Source organism: Eimeria maxima, genomic scaffold, assembly GCF_000499605.1.
Source record: "Eimeria maxima Weybridge genomic scaffold, Emw_scaff519, whole genome shotgun sequence".
In the NCBI taxonomy this organism is placed as follows: domain Eukaryota; phylum Apicomplexa; class Conoidasida; order Eucoccidiorida; family Eimeriidae; genus Eimeria; species Eimeria maxima.
In genome coordinates, this window is record NW_013566566.1 from 1 (window position 1) to 24,059 (window position 24,059).

At 51.7% G+C, this 24,059-nt stretch overlaps 5 protein-coding genes across 5 annotated transcripts; 1 reads left to right on the forward strand and 4 right to left on the reverse strand.

The window, feature by feature from the left end:
* Window positions 1–3,743: 3,743 nt before the first annotated feature.
* On the reverse strand, window positions 3,744–5,467 carry EMWEY_00036220 (ubiquitin-conjugating enzyme e2, putative; the record flags this gene model as incomplete). The annotated part of the gene is made up of 5 exons (XM_013482113.1): window positions 3,744–3,907; window positions 4,164–4,292; window positions 4,779–4,946; window positions 5,111–5,190; window positions 5,415–5,467. The coding sequence occupies 5 exons, from the start codon at window positions 5,465–5,467 to the stop codon at window positions 3,744–3,746; spliced, it is 594 nt and encodes a 197-aa protein (XP_013337567.1).
* A 1,705-nt stretch (window positions 5,468–7,172) lies between these two features.
* Window positions 7,173–8,901, forward strand: EMWEY_00036230 (hypothetical protein, conserved; the record flags this gene model as incomplete). Its single annotated transcript, XM_013482114.1, has 4 exons — window positions 7,173–7,400; window positions 7,717–7,829; window positions 8,026–8,333; window positions 8,558–8,901. 4 exons carry the CDS (start codon window positions 7,173–7,175, stop codon window positions 8,899–8,901), a joined length of 993 nt encoding a protein of 330 aa, XP_013337568.1.
* A 1,248-nt stretch (window positions 8,902–10,149) lies between these two features.
* Window positions 10,150–13,760, reverse strand: EMWEY_00036240 (hypothetical protein, conserved; the record flags this gene model as incomplete). Its single annotated transcript, XM_013482115.1, has 4 exons — window positions 10,150–10,779; window positions 11,233–11,318; window positions 11,436–12,255; window positions 12,468–13,760. The coding sequence occupies 4 exons, from the start codon at window positions 13,758–13,760 to the stop codon at window positions 10,150–10,152; spliced, it is 2,829 nt and encodes a 942-aa protein (XP_013337569.1).
* Window positions 13,761–16,579: 2,819 nt separating this feature from the next.
* EMWEY_00036250 (phosphatidylinositol N-acetylglucosaminyltransferase subunit, putative) lies at window positions 16,580–20,619 on the reverse strand (the record flags this gene model as incomplete). Its single annotated transcript, XM_013482116.1, has 12 exons — window positions 16,580–16,628; window positions 16,850–16,909; window positions 17,036–17,148; window positions 17,286–17,325; window positions 17,779–17,910; window positions 18,019–18,067; window positions 18,388–18,457; window positions 18,871–18,920; window positions 19,107–19,436; window positions 19,551–19,967; window positions 20,096–20,180; window positions 20,527–20,619. The coding sequence occupies 12 exons, from the start codon at window positions 20,617–20,619 to the stop codon at window positions 16,580–16,582; spliced, it is 1,488 nt and encodes a 495-aa protein (XP_013337570.1).
* A 786-nt stretch (window positions 20,620–21,405) lies between these two features.
* EMWEY_00036260 (transmembrane protein, putative) lies at window positions 21,406–23,450 on the reverse strand (the record flags this gene model as incomplete). The annotated part of the gene is made up of 3 exons (XM_013482117.1): window positions 21,406–21,557; window positions 21,775–21,999; window positions 22,061–23,450. 3 exons carry the CDS (start codon window positions 23,448–23,450, stop codon window positions 21,406–21,408), a joined length of 1,767 nt encoding a protein of 588 aa, XP_013337571.1.
* Between the last annotated feature and the right edge of the window lie 609 nt (window positions 23,451–24,059).

Sequence of the window (24,059 nt, forward strand, 5' to 3'; positions counted from 1 at the left end):
ATATTATATATATAATTATATGAAGCAAGCATGCACACTGTACATGCAGGCGGCCCCGACTTCGTGTAATTTTTTATACGGTCGCATACGTACATGAACATTCAGTTTCTTGGTCCGTGGTGCCTTTGCCTGCCTGCGCGCCTGCCGTGTCTTTAGAAGCCCCCCAGTCGCATGCTTGGGGGCGATTGGTGTTTGGACAATTGTTTAGAGACGCAAAGGGCTTTTAAAGCCAGAGGAAGTTCCCTAGAGTTGCACGAACAGTGAAGCTTGAAGCGATGTGTACTTGCCACAGGTTTGACTTGGACCACGAGGAAGTTGTCATCCTCAGGGCAACCGCGGCCCGTTCGGCCCTGAAGTCTATTCTGAACAGAAACCTCATTCCTTCGCATATGTCTGAAGGCCTCTGACGCCTCCGCTCTCAGCTGTTCAACACCGGTAATGGGTTGTAGGGACCTCAACTGCACCCCCAGCCGAATGGGGTCCCCCATGTCCAGGAACAGGTGGTCCCAAAGGTGCAGCAGCAGCAACACTATCCTAGGGGCTATCCAGGGGTCAAGGAACCAGCTGCAAGGCCTCAGTGAGGCCTCTGTGTTGCGTGTGAGACTCTAACTGGCTTTATAGTATCACGTCTAGCGACAAGGGCCCCCGTGTAGCTTCAGATCCCCCAAGGTAGAGCCAATGAATGGCTCAGCCGGGATGGAAGCTTAGAGGGGTGGTTGTGGTGTTATTGTTTGTTGTACCTGTTGATTTGGGTGTCGATACCCACAAGATGATGAACAGATGAGATGTATTTCGTCTTATCGGCAAACGTTGCGCTTTATGCAACATCGAAGGGTACTTGGGCAGGGGGTTGTATTTTTGGTTTGGGTTAATTAAAGACAGCTTTGCAAAAAAGTAACCCTGCCTTAGATTCAGTACATAGATAGACACAAATGCAGTAGAAGTTGAGTGCATACACGCATGCATGAACGCTTGCTTGCATGGGTGCACTCGTGCACCCGTTCTCGTTCTGTAAGGTGCCTCGGGAATTTAGTGTTTCGATAGCTGGTTGTGGCTTTGTGCAATTAGTTTAGAGGGGGCCAGCAGGCATCCTATATTGAGAGGTGCATGCAGTGAATTTAAGGGTGAGCGCATGCAATAACAGAAGGAAAATTAGGGCACATACATACATGAAGGCAGTTTGAAGGCAATATTACGGCAGGCATATCTTCATCTTGTGGGTTGAGTGTTGGGCTTACTGTACACGTTTTGGGTTTACGCTGTAGCAGCTACAAGCCAGCACGAGTTCAAGTAAGGAAGAGAAGTTTAGGAGGAAACTACAACAACACAAGTGGGAAGGAGGACAGAGTGAACATAAGCTGTGCTAATACAGATGTGTAACCTCTAATATATGAGTAATATGCAAAAATAGTGCACCACGCTAACAGATCAACAGATCGTATATATTTTGTAAACGTGTAAGCACTGAAGAATAAGCAGCTAGCAGCAAGTCAATGCAAATACAGAAAACGCAAGTAAGTTTATGCATCGGGGGAGGAGAGCACTAACTGGAGGAACCTTCGTACAGCATAAACCCTTAGTATCACGTTAACCTAAACCTGTATTATCAGAACACTTGAGGCCCCCATTATAAAAGACTTCATAGGGTGGCTTCGACGAATACCCAAGGGCGCGCGGGTCTGCGCCGGCTGTGTGTGGGTACTGCTGGATTGACTGCTTGGGGATTCGGAGAAAGCACTCATTAATGGAATTTACTATTGGTAGTCATTAATATTACTGTAGTCATCAGCGATTTTGATGTCCCTCTTGCTTTGGTTTTGATGTGTCAGGGAGCAGTTGATAGAGACGGACTGTGGTTACAGCCTGTATTCCTCTACTAACCCGTATTCCCTTTCTTTTGCAGTGCCATTTAATGTTATATAACTTAATTTTACTTTGGCTTGATAAGCGTTAGCCTTGTGCTTCGCTCGCCAGAGGTCTATATTATCTATCACCACAAGACATATGCACCTGCATGCAACGCATGCATGCACGCGCTCACCATTCTGTGTAATCGCATAAGCTGCAGACAACCAAAAACCAGCAGTGAATGCAAGTGGTCTCCTCTCGAGTGGTCTCCTCCCTCCTGCTGCAGTCCAGCAATGTTCTAGGATACGTGTCATTAACTCTTCGTGCGCATGCACGCACACTGCACCTGTAAAGTCCTGCATCTGTAACGTGTTGCAATGATGTTCCTCTGCAGTCAGCCAACCGGTGAGTGCAGTAGCTGCTGTGTTGCTGGAGAACCAGACACCTCCTTACATTGCCGCTATTATGCTGAGCCCGTCTACAGAACAGCAGACAGCCACATTCTTAACCAAATCTACGTTCGCCAGTGTTGTGAACTGCAAGCAAGCTCCGTGTCCATGACTTGCTCAATCGTTGGCTTGCCGTGGAAACAAAGGAGAACGCACTAGGTTTCTCTTGTTGCTACCGGCGTTTTAATAACTTTGGTTTCGAACCGCCAAAAGAGTGTGTCTGGAGTCTTTGTCCCTCGTCAGCAGCTCAAGCACATACGCCGCCTCTACTTGAAGGCCGCCGAGCCCGCTCCCTAATCTGCAGGGAGGAGCTGCCGCTGCGGCTGCAAACACCCTCAACATGAAGGCTTATCACCCACCAGTATGTGGCCCCTTAAGAACTGTACATTCACAATGTTCACCCACAAATATGTAGTGTGCGTACACTGAAGATGTGCCGCACGGCCCGCATCGGGTGGGTATCCCTGAGGTGTCTGCGCATGCACCCACCCTCCTGCTCTGCAGTCTACGCACAGCAACATCTGCTACAAGAAACAGCTGTTCTGGTGTAAACACGCATGCAGGTCTTTGCTTGTCTGTCTCTCCTCCTCGAGGCGGTAAGCCCTGACAACCACTGGCGGCTAGAAGAGGACATTCATAGAGCAAAGCCTTCCACCGGCGAATGGGCGTGAGGCCTTTCTTCCCCTCTTAACACCCGACAAAGCTCCCAAGGAGGGGAAAGGCTGTTGTTGTGCGGCATGGACACAGACAAACAAACGAACAAAGCATATATGTGAGTGTGTCCTTCTGGCTCTTCCACCGCCTTCCCACTGTGTCGTTCTGCGGTGAGTTCACTACACACAGACCGTAAAAACCTGTTGAGTCATCCCTTCCGTTCCCGTTCTTAATCGGACAAATACCAAACCCAATCGAGGAAAACTCACACACCGGATGGCCCTCCCCACTCCCTGCAATTCTCAAACGCTTGACGAGTGAGGCGAAAAGATTGCATGCAGCGACACCCATAACCAAATTTGCATGCAACAATGCATGCAAGCAAACTCATTGCATACATAGCTGCACTAGAACTTGCTGCTAGATGTCCGGAGAAACAAACTAACCGCTTTGGCTGTATGCAAGCACCGCACCTCGCCCTCGACCCCCACAGCAACCCCTACCCCGTCCAAGCAACCCCAAACCTCTCCAGAATACCAAACTTCTCCAATGCTGCTCCTGCGAGGGTCAGGGCTGATACCCAACTCTACCCCCCTACTTAAATGAACAAAACACCAAAACCTGAGGGGTGACAAGGATCGACTGTCGCAATGCGCTGGGGCATGCACTTTCCTTTAGCGCTTTCTGACGCTGCACAGCATTGCGCAACAGCTGCAGCTGCAGCATTTAAAGCATCTCCAGCTAGTAGAAAATCCAGGAGTGCATGAAGCGTGCTGGTGTCGTTGTGGAGGCTTATAAACTGTCGATGTCTGCTCCGTCCGCTTCGTCGTCGACACGTGAAAGCTCCCTTAGTTGCGGTTCTTCTACCTCTCTCCTCCTTTCTTGAGCCTCCTCCTGCTTCTTGCGTGCCTGCTCCCTCTCCCATGAGTCTCTACTGGCGTATTTCAGCACGTGTTCTGGAGAGGAAGGACAACAGAAAATTCACACCATGGCTGCAATGGCTGTCCTGCGCTGCACCTAATGAGGCGTTCATGAGTTAGGTTGTTGGGATGAATGCACTTTATGCACGGTTGCAACCACAAACGCTCTTCCGCAGACCTTTCATGTGTTTCATTAAATAGCGACACAACGAAAACAACGAAGTAAAAAGACCGCGGGCTGTCGTATGTGTGCAAGCCATCGAGGCAGCGACACTGGCACTGGCAGACAGACCTTTTACTTTCTGCTCGTACTGCGCCTTGTCTCTGTTCAGCAGAGAGGCAGCTTCGCTGTTCAAAGGGTCTTGTGGATTGGGGTATGTCAGCAGCTGCGGCAAAAATACGTCGAATACGTTCACCAAACCTGCGTATCAACAGCAGCGCAAGACCCCAAGAAATGTATGGACTCAGACAATACTCGGCGCAACAAGTATAAGAAATGAAGCGGAAGATGTATACGGCAGAAAAGGAGACCCATTTTGTAAATGGGGGGTGCCCCAGACACGGGAAAATACAGAAGCTCGAAGGAAGGCAATGCAGATTTGAAACTGAGAAGGAACGGTAAATGAGGGAAGACAAAAAAAAAGGAACGATGTGAGGGAAGACAGAGGGAGGCACATATGCAATAAACGGACCACCACTGCTCGCATCCTAAAGGCAAACGGCAAACAAGCTGAATCGATGAACCACATCAGACAGAAGCAGAAACCATGAGAACGAAGGACCAGTGAACCAGACGGCAAGAGCCAGTATGGCAGAGTCCTCAACATAGTCACCAAGAGGGAGGAGAAAATACATGGCATGATGTGATGTGGGTGCAGCAGCTGCCATGCAGTCCGCAGACACCTACTGTAGAGAGGGGTCCACGTCTGGTTGATGACATCAAGACAAACGGATCCAGATGCTTCGTCGACGTTGGGATGAAGTATTTTATTCAAAAAGCCGATAGACGGAGAAGAAAAAGGATAATCATCGGGCAGAGTTACATGCACCCTCCAGACGCCTCCTTCGTATATAGCTGCACACACATAGCGACACGAACATATAAAAAACAACTGCGTAGCCCGAGACATGAGTGGAAGGAAACGCGAGAGGAGAACAAGGGACATAAAGCAGGTGTCTGTTGCCCTACAAATAAGCACAACCCAACTAAGGAAGATACTCGAGAACACCGGCGCTCACTCTCTTTGGGGCCGTGGAAGACGACGTTGAAGTCTTGTGTGTTCTTGTTATTAAGTTCCAGATCATAGCCTGCCATTAGCCTGTCCATACACATATCACAACTGATATCCTGCTTTCTACTCTTTTATATAAACGAATGGCTCCATTCCTGCACAGTTGATCATGCATCCCATCGTCTGCACCACCATCAAGGTGGAATTAGCAGTCCTGGTGACTGTCCGTTTCGGAGTTCCGTCCCTCCTGCGTAGGAACGGATGACGGAAAACAGCTATCGAGCACGACCAAGGCGCTCAAGAGAACGTACAGCTTAGCGAAGTCGCACTGCTTGCGAGAGGAGGAGATCTGCGCCTGAGTCATCTTGAGGTATATTTGACAGAGGAAGCACCAGAAACGCAGATAAGGGGGCAGCCCCTGAAAATGCCCTGATGCATTTCTACCTAAAATTGGTTTTCTACTGCAAGGGACCCTCCAAGAAGTGCACTTGTGGGGAGAGAAGACAAGAAAAAATATAAAGGAACCAACCAAGAAACAGCTGCGCCACCACACAACAGACCACCGGTTACTAGTACATGGGCGTTTTGGGAAGTCGTACACCTCGCAGCAGACCCGCCCACGCAAGTAGCAGAACGGTGCTTCAAACGCAGAACACGCACACCCGAGGAAGCAGCAAACAGTAGCAGAAAACTGCAACGCAAAGAAGGATACGTAACCAAACCAAACACCCAACCAACTCACCCAGGGCTTGCTTGTTGCACGCCGCACGACAGCACCCCAGCAGCAGCAGCCCCCAGGGTGCTGCTGCTGCTGCGGTGGTGCTGCTGCAAAGCGGGCTTCCTGTCAGCAGGCACTAGCGTGTAGAAAAACTGTGCAATCTTCTGGGTTTTCACTTAGTACTTCATTCGTGGTAGATTTTGACTAAAAACGCAAGTGCAGTAATCCTACCTCCGCACGTGCCCGGATGGTGCAACCCCTACTTTTGAGAAGCAGCCCGATGCGCTGCGGTTACATGATGGCGCCCAGACAATTCAGGAGGCAAGCACGTCTTTAAAGCGTTCTTATACTTTTTAATTCTATTAAATGTTGCGGCAGCAATAAGCGAAGTGACACAGCGCTTGTTGCAGCAGAAGTAGGTCAAGGTACATCACGCGGCTGCTGCTCGCAGCAGACCCCACGTCCTGAATTCACTAGCTAAGCAATGAAGGGAGAAGAAGGATGGACGAGTCTTCTTCTTTCTTCTACTCCATTCAGTACATGTGAATGGCTACTTAATTTGCCATTAAGGCTTTTTATTAGCTATTCGAGACACTGCTTCTGCTGAATGCTTGGAATGCTGTTGACCGTGTCGTGCGGTGGTCAGGGTGTGCTGGAACCTGAGGAAGACTTGCCGTTGCTTGGGACGCCTGTCGTTCTATTAAATTCTGTAGTTTTCTTCAGTCGATTGAGTATGTTGATATTCAGCTCAGCTTTTAATTGATGTCCCCATTTTTAGCCCAGGATGCATGGATTGCTGCGTTGAGAGCAGCTGGGTGGAGTGCAACCACCGAACCGTCCGTCGTAGAGGTTTGGCGTCATGTGATGCGGTCGGAGGCTTTGACTTTTGCGGGAATGTTCCTGGTTCTCTTTAAATATGGTACCGGCAATAAAATCCAATAAAAGTTGTATAATTGGCCACAAAATAAACCCGCAAGACCACCCACCCACCTGCTGCGCTTCGCTAGCCACCGCCGCCTGCAGCAGCAACTCAAACAGGCCGATGATTTCAGCGTAGCTGACGGCGGCGAGGCTGCTGACCAGCCTCTTTGCATTGTGTGTAGCGGTCTTCTTTAGGATTTCAATTTGTTCTATTTATTTGCAATTCCCTCAAGGTATATACAGCCCTTTTAGAACAGCTCGCGGCGCGCACTTGAGGCCAACACCCATTGTCGGCAGCGGACGCAAGTTGAACAGGCCGCGGGTGTAGCGCTGCGCTCTGTGCTGTGCTGCAGAGGGGTGAAACGCTGTTGTTTTTCGTCTATCTGGTTCCTTTTTTCGCCTCTTCTCCTTTTATTGCTTTATTTTCAAAATGTGGTTCACAACGCGCCAAGAGGGCCTCGATGACCCCAGACCGGCCATGCGCGGGCCCTGCCTCGATCTGCCTACAACCGTTTTCTGCGGCGGAGTTGGAGGCAACAGCTTTTTGCTGCGAGGAGGGTTTCTGCTGCAGCTCTTCTCTCTCACGGGCCTCTTCATATCGTACTGGGCGTCAGGGGGCGCTGGCCTCTTTGGCTACGAATTGCAGGGTATGAACGAGGTATGCCTTTTGTTCGGGTACTCTTCATTGGACGTACACTGCAAACGACAGATGCAGAAATTTCATAGCAAACCTCAGTCTGCTGCATATTTGGACGCATGCAACGCCTACAAACCGTTTGCATTTCTCCTTGCCATCCAGGGAAGGATCAACGCCAGCTGCCGCAGCATTGGGCGACGATGCAGCAATTCACAAAGACACACTGTAAAACCCAGTGCTTTCGGTTCATCAACTAATTTGAATGCTCATGTACTTCAATGACATGTGCATTCGTCTTTCATTTCTTTTCTTCCTCTTCCTGCTGCTGTCGCTGCAGGCCGCAAGGAGTTCTGAGGGCCTCCATACGGCCCTTGCCTTCTTTTCGGGTCTTTATATGTTAGGTGCTGCTTATCTGGTTTGCTTCCAAGCCATTGCGGCAGATGACGCCTGGTACGTAGAATCGTCGCAGTGCCTCCAGGGAACCTGGAATTAATATGCACATCAACCACCTGAGCTGTTGACGACTCCCTTCTCAAACTGACCCCGGAATATGCAAACATTCTTGTTGTGCGCTTAAGTATGAATATAGAGATGATAATATATATGATCACATGTATGATTTTGTTGTGCTGCGGTGTGCGTGCAGCTGGGCAAGGGGTTACCGTTCGGGCAGCAAGGTTCTTCGTCTGGCGACTTTCTTGGATTTGCTGAGCAGCGTGATGCAGTTTATCTTCTTCTTGTACATCGCCAAGTTTTACAAACCCAAGTGGTATTTGCAATTCAAGGAAGGGGGACCCGAGTGTCTCTTCTTCTCTTATATCCGTTGTTTGCATGCTGTCTGCCTCGCGTTGTACGGGGCCGCGACTTATCTTTTGGAGGTTTACCACGATGAAGGCGCTGGAGATCTGCATGCGTACATTAACTCCGCCCTTTTCGGTCTCGCATCGCTTGTTGGTAAGTTCGAATCTACACAAGCCTGCATGCAAAGCGTGGCCCTAGATCGTGGGCTCTACAACCCCGCGAAAGTTCGCAGTGCATGCACATGGGGTCTGTTGAAATCTAATCTACTGAAATTTGCTTGTGCACTATACGTAATATGCTGAACTGCCACTCGTTTGCTTCCCTCTTTTGCTGTGTTGGGTGTTGCATGCTCGGCCTTGTTTTTGCTGTTTTCTCAGAGTTTTGCGTGCTGTTCGTCCCTGTGGGTGGGGCGTCTGCGTTGACAATTTGGCTGGCGTTGCTGGCAGCTGCTATTTGGGCCGTATTCTTCGAACCAGAGGTCAACAACGTGTCTCCTGCACTGCACGAGACCGAGTTAACCAACGATGTCGAGCAGCAGGTGGAAAAATTTGCGCGTCTGTCTCCCTACTACCCTTCAGGAGACCCCAGCGGCCTGCAGCAGCAGCAGCAAGCTTCACCCTCTCCCCACGCCAGCTTCTCCCAAGCCCCCAGCCAGCAGTTTCTCCCCCAGGCCTCAGTTGTCGCCCAAGCCTATGAAACGGAGGGCCGACAGCGAAGCTGAATTTGGTTTAGCCAGATGATATCCATTTAGGCAGTCACTTAGGCGACCGACAGTGCAGGCAATCAAAGTAAGAGACAGCAACTAATGCACTTACTGCACAGCTTCACAACGTGCGCTTTAGTGTTTAGGGTTTCGGGTTCTAGCTGGGTCCATCCCCCACAGCAATTGCCCACAAACCCCCTGCATACGTGCAACCATATTTAGATTTATGGATTTAGAGGCGTGTATACGTATACATACACTAACCAGGTGTGTGTATGCCTGTACACCCGATAACAAACATTCGCGTCTCTGGCTTTACTGCGAGACTCTGGCGTTTACCTTCAAAGGTTCGAGAACAGCGACAGACAGACAGTAGCACCTTCTACAAAAGCATATTATACCAAACTATGTAGTACTATGTATGTACTATGTAGTAGGTGTATAGCTTGATTCAAGCGGTTCTACGAAACGGTTAAAAGGTAACCATCAAATACAGCCGGTCGACAGCTGACGTTCCCAATTCTCTGCTGATTTTTATGGGGGCAGGCAGCGACAATCCATCTTAAATTATAATGGAAGCACATGCTGCATAGGTACAGCAAGTGGATTAAGGCAGAAAGGCAGACGGCCCCCAGAGGAGCACTACCACCTTTGGCAGCTATTCCGCTTTTCATGCACGAGATAAATGCAGATAAAGAACATCTGGACACGGAATTCTAGTATTGATTTTCCCCTTCTGGTGTTTAAGCTTGTTTGGTGGGGCAGAAGAGGAAACGCAGGGAGATGCTTGCTTCTCTTCGTTGGAATAACCCAATTTCCAATAATTTTTGCACAGACTCACCGCCAGTAGCCCTACATACTATTTTCTACTGTGAAGCTGGTGTGCCGGTACACGGATCCTGAAACATATCTACGACACTGGGAAGTGCTCGTCTGCTGGTTAAGCCTGCAGCTTTGTTTGCTCGGCTTTGCTTTTCTGCTTCGTATAGCATCTACAAGCGAATAGCAGAATTTATGGTGTAAGCGTATAAAAGAGGGGATGGCAAGCAAACAAAGATATAACCCGACGAAGGAAAAAAGAAGAAGCACAAGATAAATGTTCATTATGCTCTCGATTGATTGACGGTTTCTGCATTGAAGGCAGCCGGAAAATCGGCGGCGCCCTGCAGGTGTTGTTGCACAGGGGGCCAAAGACTGCTGCCTCCTCACTCCCTGTTCCGTTTTTATCTTCGGAACAATAAAAACATACGACGAGCCTTTGCTCCTCTACGGGCTTGAGCTTTGTTGCTGCTGACAGGAGTTGCGTATGCCCTCACTTTCGCCGGCAGCCTCCTGTTTTTCCTGTTGCAGCGTCTGCTGCAGCTCCTCACTGTGAAAGGCGCAGCACGGTGGGGGAGAGGGGCGGCTTGGAGGGTTGGCAACTGCGTTTCGTTCCCATTCTCTGGGGCATGAAAGACCGTACGAGCGACCTTGTCTTTTGCATGCTATTTTTGCGGCTGCTGCTGTTGTTGGTAACACTGCTGCTGCTTCCCCCGGGAGAGGCATTCCTACCTTGCTTACAGCCTGGGTGGCGCCTGCTGTTGCTTCCTGAGGTGGTTGAGAGGGTTCTGCAGTGATCTCTTCTGCTTTGCGGTTGCTGCAGTCTGAGCAACTGCTGCTGCTGACGCCTATGGTGCTGCTGCTGGCGGGTGTACGCCTCTTGCGCAGAAACTCGAAGGCATGACGGACGCGAGCGGCAGAGCAGTGCCGCGGAGGGGCCTCCAGCCTCTCAGGGGCCACAACGGAGAGTTGAGAGAAACAGCCCCTTCTCACCCACTGGGGTTGTCCTTGGGCATCGAGGGTTTCTTCATCGCACGAAATTACGTGCATCAGAGATGCATGTAACTCGTTCAGTTGCTGCAGCAGAAATACCAGCAGCAGCAGGAACATGAACAGGCGAGGGTAGACAGGAAGGAGATAAAACAAACAGAGGAAACAGTGAGAAGCGGCTGGTGCGTGGGCGTACACCACAGGATGCACAAGGTTTTCGTACATGCAACTCGCGGTTCAAAGAGCAGGTGAAACAGGAAACACAACTCGTATGCAACACGCTAATGAGAAGGTCATGCAAGACAACCATCAGCTAAGGCTGCTACATCGAGCTCTAGAACGGAAGGGAGCAGAGCAGAGAACGATAGCAGCAACAGAGAGGTGGCAGCAACAGCAGCAAAGAAAGCCGCATCAAAAGCAGCAACATTAACCGCAGCAGCAACAAAACAAAGGAACAACAGAACGATAGCAATAACAATAAAAATGCTAGCAGCAAAAATAAAGCACTGGCAACACCACCAGCAGCACGAGGGTGCGTACAGCTATGAATCGCATGGGTGTCTGAGCGGCGAATCGGGGGTCGAGTGGATCCCGTAAGAACAGGAGTTTGGCGAATTTGACGTGGCCTGCGAAGTGTCTGGCCACTCTACATGCAGCATGTATCTCACAAACTTGATCCCCTGCACTAATTAAATCGCATCGCCAATCCAAAGGTAGCGGATCGAACCCTCGCGGACTCTCACTTGGGGAAGGCAATGGACTGCCCTCAACCGCACACACCTCCGCCATCCCTGGCACTTCTCCTCCGGTTGGCGCTGCGGCTCCTGCTGCTGATGCACTTGCTGCTGCAGCTGCCTTTGCAGCCTCTAGCTGGCTTTGCAGACTTAGTCGAGCCCTGCCTCCACCAGAAGCACAAACAGAGGAATCAACACACGAAGAACCTCCCCCTATCTCTCCTGATGCTACTGCTGCTGGTCCTCCTGCTGTTGCTTGTGGTGTTTGTAATGCTGCTTCCACTTGCGCCGTTGATGTGCTTGATGAGACCTGCGCTTCTGGGGGACGAGGGCAGTAGCACAGGCATGGTGCAGATGATCCTGGCTCCATATGCTGGTCTTGCAGCTGCAGCATCGGCTGTTTCAGAGGTTGCGGTCGCGAACTACAGGTCTCTTCAGTTTCCGCTTTGCCACGAGAGCGGCGGGAAGGCACCGTCAACGGTGCCCCGTGAATGTCACTGGAGCCGGCCTGCAAATCAGAGCCCTCAGCAATGCACCACTTGCAGCCTTCAGGTCCAGACCCCCTGCTGCTGCTACAATCAGCTTTTAGGGGGGGTTCTGAGTGCACAGCAGTGCGCGCGCGCTTGCAGAAAGGAGGCGCAGACCGTCTGTGTGGAGAACATGGCCCACGTTCTTTTTGGGGGCCCTCATAGGTGCCCCCGTAAGGGCCCTCGCCACTAGCTACAGAGGACCCTGCCTCCTCTGTGTGTAGTGCCCCCTGCAGAGGGATGGGAGTTTGCCGAAGCAGCGCATTGAGGTATCGCTGCACAACGAAGTCAAATTCATGGTACTGCAGCAGCAAAACACAGAAGACAACAGCGTAGGCCTCCTAGGGTGTCTTGGAGGCTGCAACAATCACCGACCCACGTTTCTGTTGTCGTCCGTGTGCACCCACCCATGTACTCCACCAGCAGCAGTACAAACACCAGCATCAGCGGCACATGCAACAGCTGCATGCTTGAGAGAAGCGCAGGGTTAAGCTCATGGAAGCACGGATGTCACCTTGAGTGCAGTGTAGAATTCGCAGAAGGCTTCCTCTTCTGCCATAGGCGGAATTGGGCCAACGCGTCCTGCGAAGTGTTCTGTGGAGTGTATGTACACCTTTTCCCTGTCGCAGAGTTCTTTGAGCTCGGGGAGGCAGAGACGTAGATAGAACTCCTGAACAGTTCTCAGGCCCGCGTTGGTGACAATGACAATTTGCGTGTGTCGGCGCTGCCTCAGCTTCCGCAGGTCGTCAAAGAGGGCTTCCAATGCCTCCACCAGCGCCGCCTGCTCGAGGCCCCTACGGATGCAAGCCACAGCTTGCTGCAGCCCAAAGTACAGCTGCACTTTGCGCCAACATGCCATTATCCACCCTGTAGGAATCAGCGTGTTGTCTAAGTCCAACAGCACCAAGCAAGGACGCCGAGGACCTTCTTCCTCTCCCCTCGCAACGCCTGCTGGAACCGTTCCTGTAACTCGTGGTCCCCCAGGAGCGAGCACAGAGGGGTCAGGAAAAGCAGGGCTACTAGTAGATCCTGCAGGAGCAGAACGAGCTTGAATTGGCACAGAAGGAGGCCCCATGGACACAGTAGCGTCCTCCTGCTGCGCTCTAGAAAACCTAGCGCCGGCTGCGTCCGCCGGATGTGTCGGCACAGGTTCTTCGCAGGTGGAAGGGCAAATCTTGCGGGCCCCGGGGCTCCTTTCAACATCGGAAGGGAAGTTTCGCAAACCCTCTTCGGGGTGCCCCAAGCCTTCCTCTTGAGAAGACAGTGCGCAAGGGGAGGAGGCAGAAGCAGAAGGATGCCAGCAGGAGTGCGCCTCCGACAAAGGCAAGGGCCCTCGGTTTCTCTCTGGAGTATCGCCGTCTGGTAGGGAGCAGGAATCCTCACCTACACCCAGAGGCGCCTCTGAGGGAGGGGAGTCCCCCGGGGGGCTCGCTTCCCAGCGCCTTGTCCCCCCAAAAGGCTGGGCGAGTTCCCCGTAAATCGGACGCATCCACTGCTCAAAGGAAGAAAGAGGGGATTCATGAGCCCCAGCGCTGCTGGGGGCCTTGCAGTGTGGGCTGCCCACAGGGAAATCTGCTGCAGCAGCTGCAGCAGCTTCGACCTCACGGGCTTCATCCAAGGTTCCCAAAACCCCTAGGAGTTCATATCCTGCCGGAAAGGGGTTGGAGGAGAGAGAGGGTCCCAGGACCTCCCGAGGCTCGGGAGTTGGGGGGCCGGTGCCCGAGGGCGCTCTATGCGGAGGCAAGAGGTCCCCCTGTGTATCTTCAGCAGGACCCAATGGAACACCCCCGTCGGCACGTTGCACCATATCTGAAGACCTGCACCACCGTCTTTTAGTTTTAAGTGTGTTGCCTGCTAGCAAGCAGATTTTGCTATCGCTGTGTTTATGTTGGGGTTTAACTTTGACTTAAAGGGCAACTTACGCCCAAGAGTCCCCTGAAAACCAGTGATGCTGTTGATCGCCGACGATGGAAGATGAATACTAGGTAGGGCAGGCCTTTTCCCATCCTCGGAGCACATGCAGGACGCACCAGCCAGAGGCAGCAGTATATATGCAGCTGCAGTAGCACCAGGATTCATGCAGCTGCAACGGGAGCGCGAGTTTAACCGGAACTGGCAGAGGAGTTGCGGATATTCTTCGTGCGAAACAACAACTGGGCTAGCGCGTTCGGCCCAGATAACATTTTTATAAACGACAAGTGCAACCGCTGCAGCTAGAAACGCCCTACTCTGGAGGCGAGTCTACACCGCGAAACCTTGGGCTGCTTCCCGTAGTTCGAAAAGGGACACCTGGAAGAGAGCTCGAGAGAACGCATACAGCTCAAAAGAAGCGGCTTCTCAGGCTGGTCGAACAGCCTAAGACAGAGGCCCCGTGTAAGGGGTGCTGCCACCTTCGTGTGCGCGTAAAGCAGTCTACGGGCGGAAGGAGGCGGCGCTCAAGGCAGAAGGAAATATGGAAATAAACAGCTTTAAGTAGAAGGTTGAGTGCACTTTGCAAAGGGTTTTAAAGCGTGACGTAGGGGGGCGTCGGTAGCTGTTGCAGAGGGGAGGGTGGCGGTTCTGCTTGCTGGCTAACGTGAGTGAGAACATCGAGAGAAAGCGGCAGCAACTGGAAGCTTTCTTTCGCTAAACGAAAGGAAATGAAGTCATTTCATGAATGAAATGACATTCCTTCGACAAATCTTCTCTACACAAGAGGATCGCGACGTGTTCAACTTCGGCCACACCGTAGCCGAGCTCGACGGTCAACGCAGGCGCACACCGCCATCAAAACCCACAGCTATTGCGATTTCCCGCTCATTACCGGCTTTATACCCCCCCTCCTTGCTAAATTAGTTTTATTTCAAAGCTTTTAATCCCAGCGTTTCCATCCACAGATACTTCGGAGAATGTGCCACCACCGCGCGCTCATCTCGGAGGTACTACTGCGGCAGAAGAGCGGTGCCTTCAATCAAGACGGTGGTAAATGCCCCCCAGCTACGAAAAAAATGCAATACATGCTGTTTTTGTGAACATTAAAACTATAAAAACTTCTTAATGCTGATGTTTAGAGGCGTTAATCCGGGGGTTGTGTGTACACACAGCGCCACAGTCACCGCCGACCAATCCACCATCGTGAGCTCATATCCTAGCCGCAATAGCCCACGTTCGTGTTTTTATTGAACAGGCCAGCTTTCACGAAAGCGCAAAAATTTAAAGAAAGCACTAGTATACCTTTGCTAAAGCGACTATTCTGCCGGAAGAAACGAGGCCTTTCGATTCCCGAACGAACGGCACAACTGCATTTTCTTCTGCTTTGAGTCCGATTCTCTGCCTACGTAGATCACGCCTTTACCTTTTTTATTCTAAGGGGGAATACATGTACGCTGCATCCAGCTGATCGGAATCCACTCCTCAGTAGAGTTTGGCGCGGGTACACCAGCAGTCAATTGCTGGTGGCTGCCCTCCGCGGTCTTAGACAGATTTCGCCTCTTGAGCATTTTGCAGTGTCCTCTGGGCATCTACTTTCCATAAGGATTGCTAAGTTAAGAGCTTGTAAAAGGTCTGCCTCCCCTCGCCCACACCCGAACTCTTTGATTGCTGTGTCCCCAATCTCGACAGTGGAGCCCCACTCCAAAGTCAACAGAAGTGCAGTAGTCAGGGAAGCAAATGCCAAACTACCGATACTCTGTGGTTCTCCTGTGCATTTATCTATCCTGATGCCATGATATCTGGTGGCTGGTTAACATTCTACTGTTGAGTGTTACATCCCTCCTTTTAAAATCGGTGCAAACTGCATGTCTTGCGGAGAGGAAATGGTGGACATGCGTCCGTATCTGCTTGCACTCCATTGTTTATTTGAGCCTTCTTGTCTGCATTATGTGGAAGTGGAGCCCCCAGAACTGCCTCCTGTCATGCAACGCCGAGTATTGCTATGCGGCTACCGGAAACTGTATACAGCATAGGATACTACGTGGTAATCTCTCGCAGCACACGAGTGACTCCCCAGTGACTCCCCCTGTACTAGTAGAAGGGGCCGACGTTCTTAGAATTTCTTCTACAAAATAAGCATACACTACAAATTGCAGCTTCTGCAGACGCTGTCAGATTGCAAAAGCTGCCTCTACTGGGTAGGCGTGGCGTGAATAAAACTGTCAGGGCTTCTTCTTCCCGGTTTATCTGCATTCAACTGCAAATGCAACTGTAAATGGCATACTTATCTCCTGTCGGCTGCTCCTCTGCTTTCTGCTTCTGCTAGTGAGGACTCTGTTCGCGCTTTCTTTCCCCCTTTGTCACTTTGGTTGTACATTTGTGTGTTGCTGTTCTCAAATCGATGCCTGTAATCTACTACTGTGTCTCTGCTTCCGCTTCTGCCGCTGTTTTTTCTCTCTATGCCTCGGAAGTAGGTGAGAGCTGCAGGGCGCTGCTAAAGGAGAGCGACAAAGAAACGCGCCAAGAGTTTCCGTTTGTGGATCTGTTGTTTGCCGAGCAAAACAAAGGAAGCCAACAACAACTGTGCAACTAAAAACAGTGCAACAGCAATACGTCGTATGCAGCTACAAAGTCAAAAGCTCGACGAAATGGCAAAAGCGCCAACGCAACGCGTCTCCCTACACAATATCCAGACGGGGCGCACAAGAAATTTCTTCAAGTGTAGTTCTTCACACACGGTATATCCCAGGGCCCGCTAATTTCGCTGCAACCGGACACAACCGCAGCAAATCCACATAATATCTGCACCAATGGCCTATACTGACACCCCCAATAACGAGCAACGAACAGCAACAAACACAGGTAGCACAGCCGAACAAGAGCAACCAACGAACACCGCAAGCTGTTACATCCGCAATAACGACAACGGCGGCACCATCAAACAGCACGGCCGATTTAAAGGATTTGTTCCGGTGCGTCTCTCACTTTTTATACTTCTGAGACCGTATGAGCCAATAGGGCCCCACAAATGTAATGAAGAACATCCTGCGCAACCAAAACCGCCAGGTGTGACAAAAGCAAACCGTAGATCCTAACCCATGGACTGCTGAGGAACACTAGTGCAACACACAAGGCGAGGAGTAAGGCATTTGAATGCGTTTGTATGCTCACAACAAGAGGTACAGCAGCACATTGCTGCCGGATCCTTCGAGATACACAAGAGCAGATGTCAGTAGAATGAGGAAAGGAGTCACAACGTAGGTGCAGGCCCACGAACTCCACAGCTGCATACACCAAAGGCGCAGCAATGCTGCTGAACAGATATTCAACCAAGGGCTTCGCAGAAGATGTCATGCTCGACCGGCTTTTCAGAAACGAAGACACGCAAAAAGTGATAGGCTTAAAGGGGCCTTCGACGCACCAGCAAATAACGGCGTGCCATCGGCGCCAGAGCAAAAACCCTGCAGACAATCGAAAGCAAGCAGTAATTCCGAACAACTGCCAAGTATTCCCTCCTATTACGTGTCTGCGTGTATGTGTTCACGCACGTATACATATGCACATACAAGACAATACGCATATACAAGAATACACGCATATATGTGATAAGTGTGCGCCTATGCGCGTGCACTTAGGCACATACACATCTCGCGACCGGTGGCAACTATCAGACACCTGTATGATATGGGGTATGATGACCTCCAAATCTGACAAGGAGGAAGAGAGCAGCCCAACTGGCAGAACCCGTCCCACGGCTCATCCTGCTCCAGTGTGTCTGTAGAGTGCATGCCCGACTGTCTTATTCGATTGACTGCACACTGCTTGAATTTGCTGTATTGCCTGCCCTCTTCTGGCATGGGTGCACTCTATGCGTGAGCTTGAGTGTTTGTACTGGGATTCACTGCGAGGCGTACTCAATACCAAAAAAGAGGAAAGCAAACACTTCGGTGGAAGTGCTCAGGCGAGATGCGAGCAAAACATTTGCAAAAAGGGCCACATTTAAACTCATGAGGCGCCCCAAAGGCTCGTCAATAGTCTCGGGGTTCCTGGAGCAGAACAGCAGCAGACCACGACAGCACTTGAAAATACAAACACATCCACAGTGCATGCATGTGCAGGCACATTTGGCTGCATGATTGTCCAGGGAGCCTCACCGGTAGACGTAGGAGTAATCATTGAGGGGGATATGAATCAACAGGCAAACTGCAGCAACACCCGACCCTCACATAAACAATAAGGAGCATCCGCCCATGCATGCATGCATATAAACAGAGGTGCATACACCCTTTAAACGTACGCATCATACTTGCACACACATGTGCAGGTGTATGTGAATATATACAACTATGCATATATAGTTGTGTATATTTATGTACATGTATATGCTCATGGATATACAAACGCATGGTCGTTCGCATATGCACTAGGCTCACGCCACCAAACATGGAGGAAAACCTGCAACAAGAGAGGGGAAAACGGCAAGGAGCATACTCTAGATACTGCCACGGTGTAGGAGAGCTTACTCGATGTCAAGCTAATTACGGTGTCGTCGCTAAAGGATTGCGTCAGGGTCTGAAGCACGGGCGCGAGAATCTGCAGCAACAACGTATGGGACCGCACACCGATATTCTCAGAAAGAAGCGAGTACGATTCAACTCAAAACTTCCTCATGCAATAGAAACAGAAGCAACAAGGGAAAACAGAGTAAGCCCTAGTTTTACATCGTCTGCAACGCAGAGGAAGTTGACGACCATCAGTATCGTGCCGGCCGCCACTACCGCGCAAGTGGAAAGGCTGCCACGAACTGAGCGCTTTCCAAAACGGCGGAAAGCAGCTATGTAATGTGATTTCGAGAATATGAGGGGCTCATATAGCTGCTGTGAAATTCGCCTTCAGCCAGGAAAAAACACCACGCCAAGCTGGTAGACACACATATGGTAGATCTGTATAGAGTTTGTGCACGGTCACTGTCATACGGTTCCCGGCTTGAGCCATGAGCATCTTACCCTCAGAACACCAAAAACAATAATTGCGCTTTGAAGGACCTGACGTGCAGCTGAGGCACAAAAACACGCATATGCATACCTTTTAATTCTCCATGAGACAGAAGTGTTGGGCGAACAGAAAAGCACAGACCTGTTGCATATCCAGCGGTAGTTATGCAGAGAAAAAGGCACAATAGGAGGAAGAAAAATCAAAGGCTTAGCTCTCTCTGTATGGGCGATCGGCAGTGTCTATACACCTCGCGGTGCCGGTCGAAGTGACCAGCGAAGGGCGTAGCCTAGGGGGAGGGAGACAACGTCGAAAATAACTAAGGTAGACGCCGCGAGCGATCTTTTGACAATCATACGGTAAACCAGCAAGAAAATCAAAATGCAGCTTAAGTGCTGCGTCAGAACGACCGTAGACTTGCACAGGTCTGAGTACATGTACCGCGTCAAGTTCGCGTTCCTCATGAGAGTATTCAAGAAGGTTTCGTCGACGTAACAATCCGGATGCGGCTGCTTCTTCCAGAGAATCTTTTGCCATTTTCCAAAATGTGCTGAAGTGGCGTGTTCCCTTTCTGTAGTGACTGAAACAGAACCTCGGCAGCAGCAGCAACGTCCGCTACCCCGCTGCCCTGCATCGTTTTCCCTTCCCCTCGTCGTTTCAAGAGGAACAGGAAAGTGTGAGCCTAGAGCCTTACAGTGATGCTGGTCTGCTGAATGGCAACAGCGACGCATGCAGGCGTTGACACTTCGCCTGCCGTTTTTGCTGCAGCGCAGATACTGTGCTGCGTGACCCCGTGAAATAAGCACTTCCGCCGGCCCTTGTGCAGGACTCAGTTGCTCGTTCTTGTCAGCTGCTTCTGTGGAGAAGTCCTCTGCTTGCTGCTGCTGCAGCGCATGCAGCAACTTGCCGTTCGCCTCGGCAGCGCGAGGAGAGCCACAGCACGGAGAAGACGAGCCCCCCGAGCCACGGGTATCTGCACTGGATGTGCATTCTTGCCGATCTGCAAACAGGCCGACCTCTTCAGAGGCGGAGTCGGAGTGCTGAGGGTTTAACGGCATCAGAAAGTATAGGACGAGGACGCTGCACGCCGCCCACCCATGACGCGCCGCCTCTAAGCAGAAAAACTAAATAAAAGGACGCAGCAAGCAGCCCCCATGCATTCTTATTACATTGAACTACAGAAAATACTCTAAACAAGGCAGTTCTGCATGGCATGCACCGCTGCCGACCCGATCTTACGTTCCATCACAAACGCGGGGGGCCCCGGTCGGTGCTGTGGTGCGTGTGGTCGCCTTGCAACTTCGTTAGCCTCAGCTCTTTCCTGCTGCAATAGCAAATAGTTTTATGTCTCACTTGTATTTATGAGAAGGGTTACTGTAGAGGCAAGCAATAGCAAACACCAGATCCGACGTGGATTGATTGTGGCTGCTTTGGCTGTTAGAACCTCTCCTCTAACAATATATGCATGCATGCTGCAGAAAACACCACCTCTGCTATTTTAATGTGTTGTTGCTACTGCTGCATCAGAAAGGAAAGACGCTCAGAGGAGGACGCACATGGAGCAGCATTGACACCAACCGTACACCAGCAACCAGCTTCCGATGTGAACTGCACGAAGTTGTGTTGTATGCATTTTAACCGAACAAAAAGAACAGTTGCAGGCTACTCACAGTATAATCGGGCCTGTTGTCATTGTCCTGCAGAAGACTGGTAAAAACTTGCCATCCCGTTGAGGGGTTTGTGCCTTCATCGCACTTCTCCATTGTCTCCCAATGTAGAGTGTCTGTTCACTTCAGCTTCTCCTAATTGTAAGCACAGGCGCGAGTCAGAACTCACGGGAGTAGTGTAAGTAGGGAGGCGTCTTCTACCGCTTCTCTACACTACTTCTGTGAGTTCTGACTCCCTACTGTGTGGAGGCGCGTGTCAGCTACCCTGGATGTTTCTGCGTCTACTTTTCGCGTGCATCTTCGCATGCGTCATCTCAACACGGGCAAACACCAACCGAAAAGCGGCGCCTTTGTAGGGGCACCGGCAACAACCCCAACAGTAATGGTAGTAACAGCAGCTGAGCGTGCTGATGCCGCAGCAGAGAACGTTCTAGGATGGCGTAGGCCTACGACAATTAAGCACCAACCAGAGAACCTGGAGGAGGAATGGCTGGGCCGCTATTAAAGTTACAGCAGCAGCAACCGCTGCAACAACAAATACTGCAGCACTCTTCGCTGCAGCAGCAACCGCGGCAAAAGCAACCGCAGCAACAGCGACCGCTGCAAAATTGTATGACCTGCATATGGTCCAGAAGTGCAATGAAATGCATGCGCTGCGCCACCGAAGCGCTGAACCCAAAGTTATAGTTCACAACCCAAGCAGCAATGGCAGCAGCTGCTGCTGCACACCGCCGCAATCGGAAGGGCCCTCAGTGCCTCTCCTGACTACTGGTTACATGCGAGGTGCGTCTCCGCCATTTCTGCAGCTACCGTTGCAACATGAAACGTACTCTGGCCGTGCCTTCTCTGCACGGCGGCTTCAGGGGTTTTTGCTGATGCTGGCTATAGCGCTGCGTCCAAAGCAGTTCCAATGCCGACGGCAATCATAATGATGCCCGCTGCGAGGTTGAGAGTGAATTCGTTCACCCACCGCTGCAGCAGCAATCCCCCCATCACCCCTGCTGCAGTCACTAACGCGTGTCCTATACAACTTCCTGCGGCGACGCACACAGCAACTGAGCAGCAGCAGCAGCACCTGTGAGGCCACCGGGCCACTTTTTCTAGCCCGTGACAAGTGTCACTGGCAGATGTGGCACGACCACCAAGGAGGAGTACAAGCGTGTAGGGTGTGAGTTTAGGGCCTTCAGGAAGCCCTTTTTTCTACGGCAGCTTTTGCTGCTGCTGCTCCGTCTATTGGACTGATGAACCTACCAACGAAGACTCCCCAGGCGTTCTGTGCAGCGGCAAGGGAGACGGTGGTGAACATCGACTTGTCACCCCACTCCGCCACAAGGATCACAAAAAATACCTCCCGTAACACCGACCAAGACTCCGGTGCCAACCCCAAACGCGTGTACTGAGCAACAGCAGCGGCAGCATCAGCAGGGGCAGCATTCCTCAGAAAAGAAAGACTCTCGTTCACCCCGCGCAACACCTCTAGCATCAGCGGCAGGACAAGCAAAAGCACGACGAGAAGCACCAGCAGCAGGGATAGCACCGACAGAAGGGAAAGCAGCAACGGCACAGGTAGCGGCAGCAGCACTGTCCTTCCCTACAAAGAGTCTATCAACGTCTTCTTGCGCTTCTTCCAGCTGTTCGCATATTTCCTCCCCCTCTCCAAAGTCGTCAGCCGGTGAGAGTCGCGTGGAAACAGAGGCGTCGTCAGGGCCCCCTCCCTTGGGGGCTCCCGGGGTGAAGGTGCTCGTCTCTTCCCTGCTGCCGCCGCTGCATCTCTCTTCTGCTGAGATGATCCCTTCTGCAGCAGCTGTTGTAGGCGGCACAGCCTCAAGGGGCACTCCTGGCGAGTCAAGGGCCCCCTGGGGTACCCGCTGCGAAGGGCCTTGCAGGGAGACCCTATGGGAGGACGAGCCCCTGAGGGGCGTCCTGTGAGCAAGTAGGGCTGCCCTGGCCTTATAAAGGTGCCAAAGGCCGAACAGCAGCAGCGCAGCAGCGGAGGCGAACCCCACGATTGCGCCTCCCCGCAGAAGAGCCCTGATGGGGGAGGGAATTAGAGGGATAGAAGCAGCGTGCTGCAGGCAGTAGCCCGCAGCAGAAGAAACTGCTGATGCCAAAAATAAAGCAGCGCATGTAGCGCCAAACACCAGCAACCGACTGTAGCGCAGAGCCAACAACGCCGCCAGGAAGAATGTTCGATCCCCCAACTCTGTAGCAGCAACTAAAGAAGAGCTCGAAGCAACGGAATTCACGAACTGCCAGAAAAAAGAAAAGACACCCTCTTCCTGTCGAGGCTGCTGTTTCTCCTGCTGCTGCTGCTCTTTTGTGGTGGGGGGCTGTGGAACTGCGATTCCCGCGTGCTGCCTCCACCCCTTGGCCTGCGGGGCCCCCTTGCGCACCTTGACAATGCGCGGGCCTCCGGTGCCCCTCTTGCTGAAGTGTTCCGTTGCTGCAGCTGGTGCAGCATCTGCTTCACTGCCCTTTCCCGCATGGTCGTCAGGTCCCCCCCATCCGAAAAGCTTCTGAAAGAATGCCGTCAGTTGGGGTTCGGAATCGGGCTTGCTGCCTTCTTCGAGGGCCTCTAGCCTTCGGCGTTCTATGCCCGATTGATGCATCATCTGTGTGTACACCCCGCAGCCCAAGAAGGTCCCCAGGCGGCCCCTGCAAAGCGGAGAGGAGGCGCCCAGCCCCTGCAGCAGCCAGGCTCCCCCGGTCAGCATTACTGCTGAAGACTGTATTGAGTCGCAACGATGGAAGTACTCAGGGGCAACATGAATATGAGCCGATGCAGAGAGAGGGGCCAGGGGTCCTCCCTCCCACCATGAAAGCGACAGCATCATCAACAGATGATGCGCCTGCAGCAACAGCAAGAAGCGAGAAACACCACCGGGCATTGACGGCCTTGTAGGCCGCCAGTATATGCTCTCCCTCATTTTTCTTGCTGCTGCTGCTGCTGTTCTGTCTGTGGTCTATTCCGCGGTTGTTAGCCCAACGACGTCCTACGGCTGCTGCCTGCGGCTCTGTGTCACTGATTGATCTCCTGCTGCTGCTGTTGGGGCTGCTGAGGCCAATATCCCGTTAGTATTCACACAATAACAACGCAAAGTGATTGCTATTCTCCTCGGTGGAAACGCGGAGGCGCCCGAACCGGTGAGACGCCAACACGCCGATATGCCCAAAGAGATTGACCTTGCATACACCTCAAATAGCAGGCATCCACTTCAACTATCTTAACGAACAAAGCCTTGAGTTGCTAGAAGGTCGATAAGAAGGTAGAGGGGGTGCAGGGAGGTGCAGGCCGCAGGCCGCTTTGACCGTAAACCCCGGACCCTCGAGTTTGCTCCGCTGTGGCCTGCAGCGGGATGTTACGGTGGTTCTAACTCTATATGATTAGATTAGCACGAAGAATAAAAAATAAATCAACAGGAGCAGTTGTAGATAAAATAATGGTGAGAGACCTCCCGTAGCTTCTCCCCAGTTGGCACGAGGAGGGGCCCCCCCCTCCCCCGACAACCCACCCACCACGACCATCCTCTCTGCCA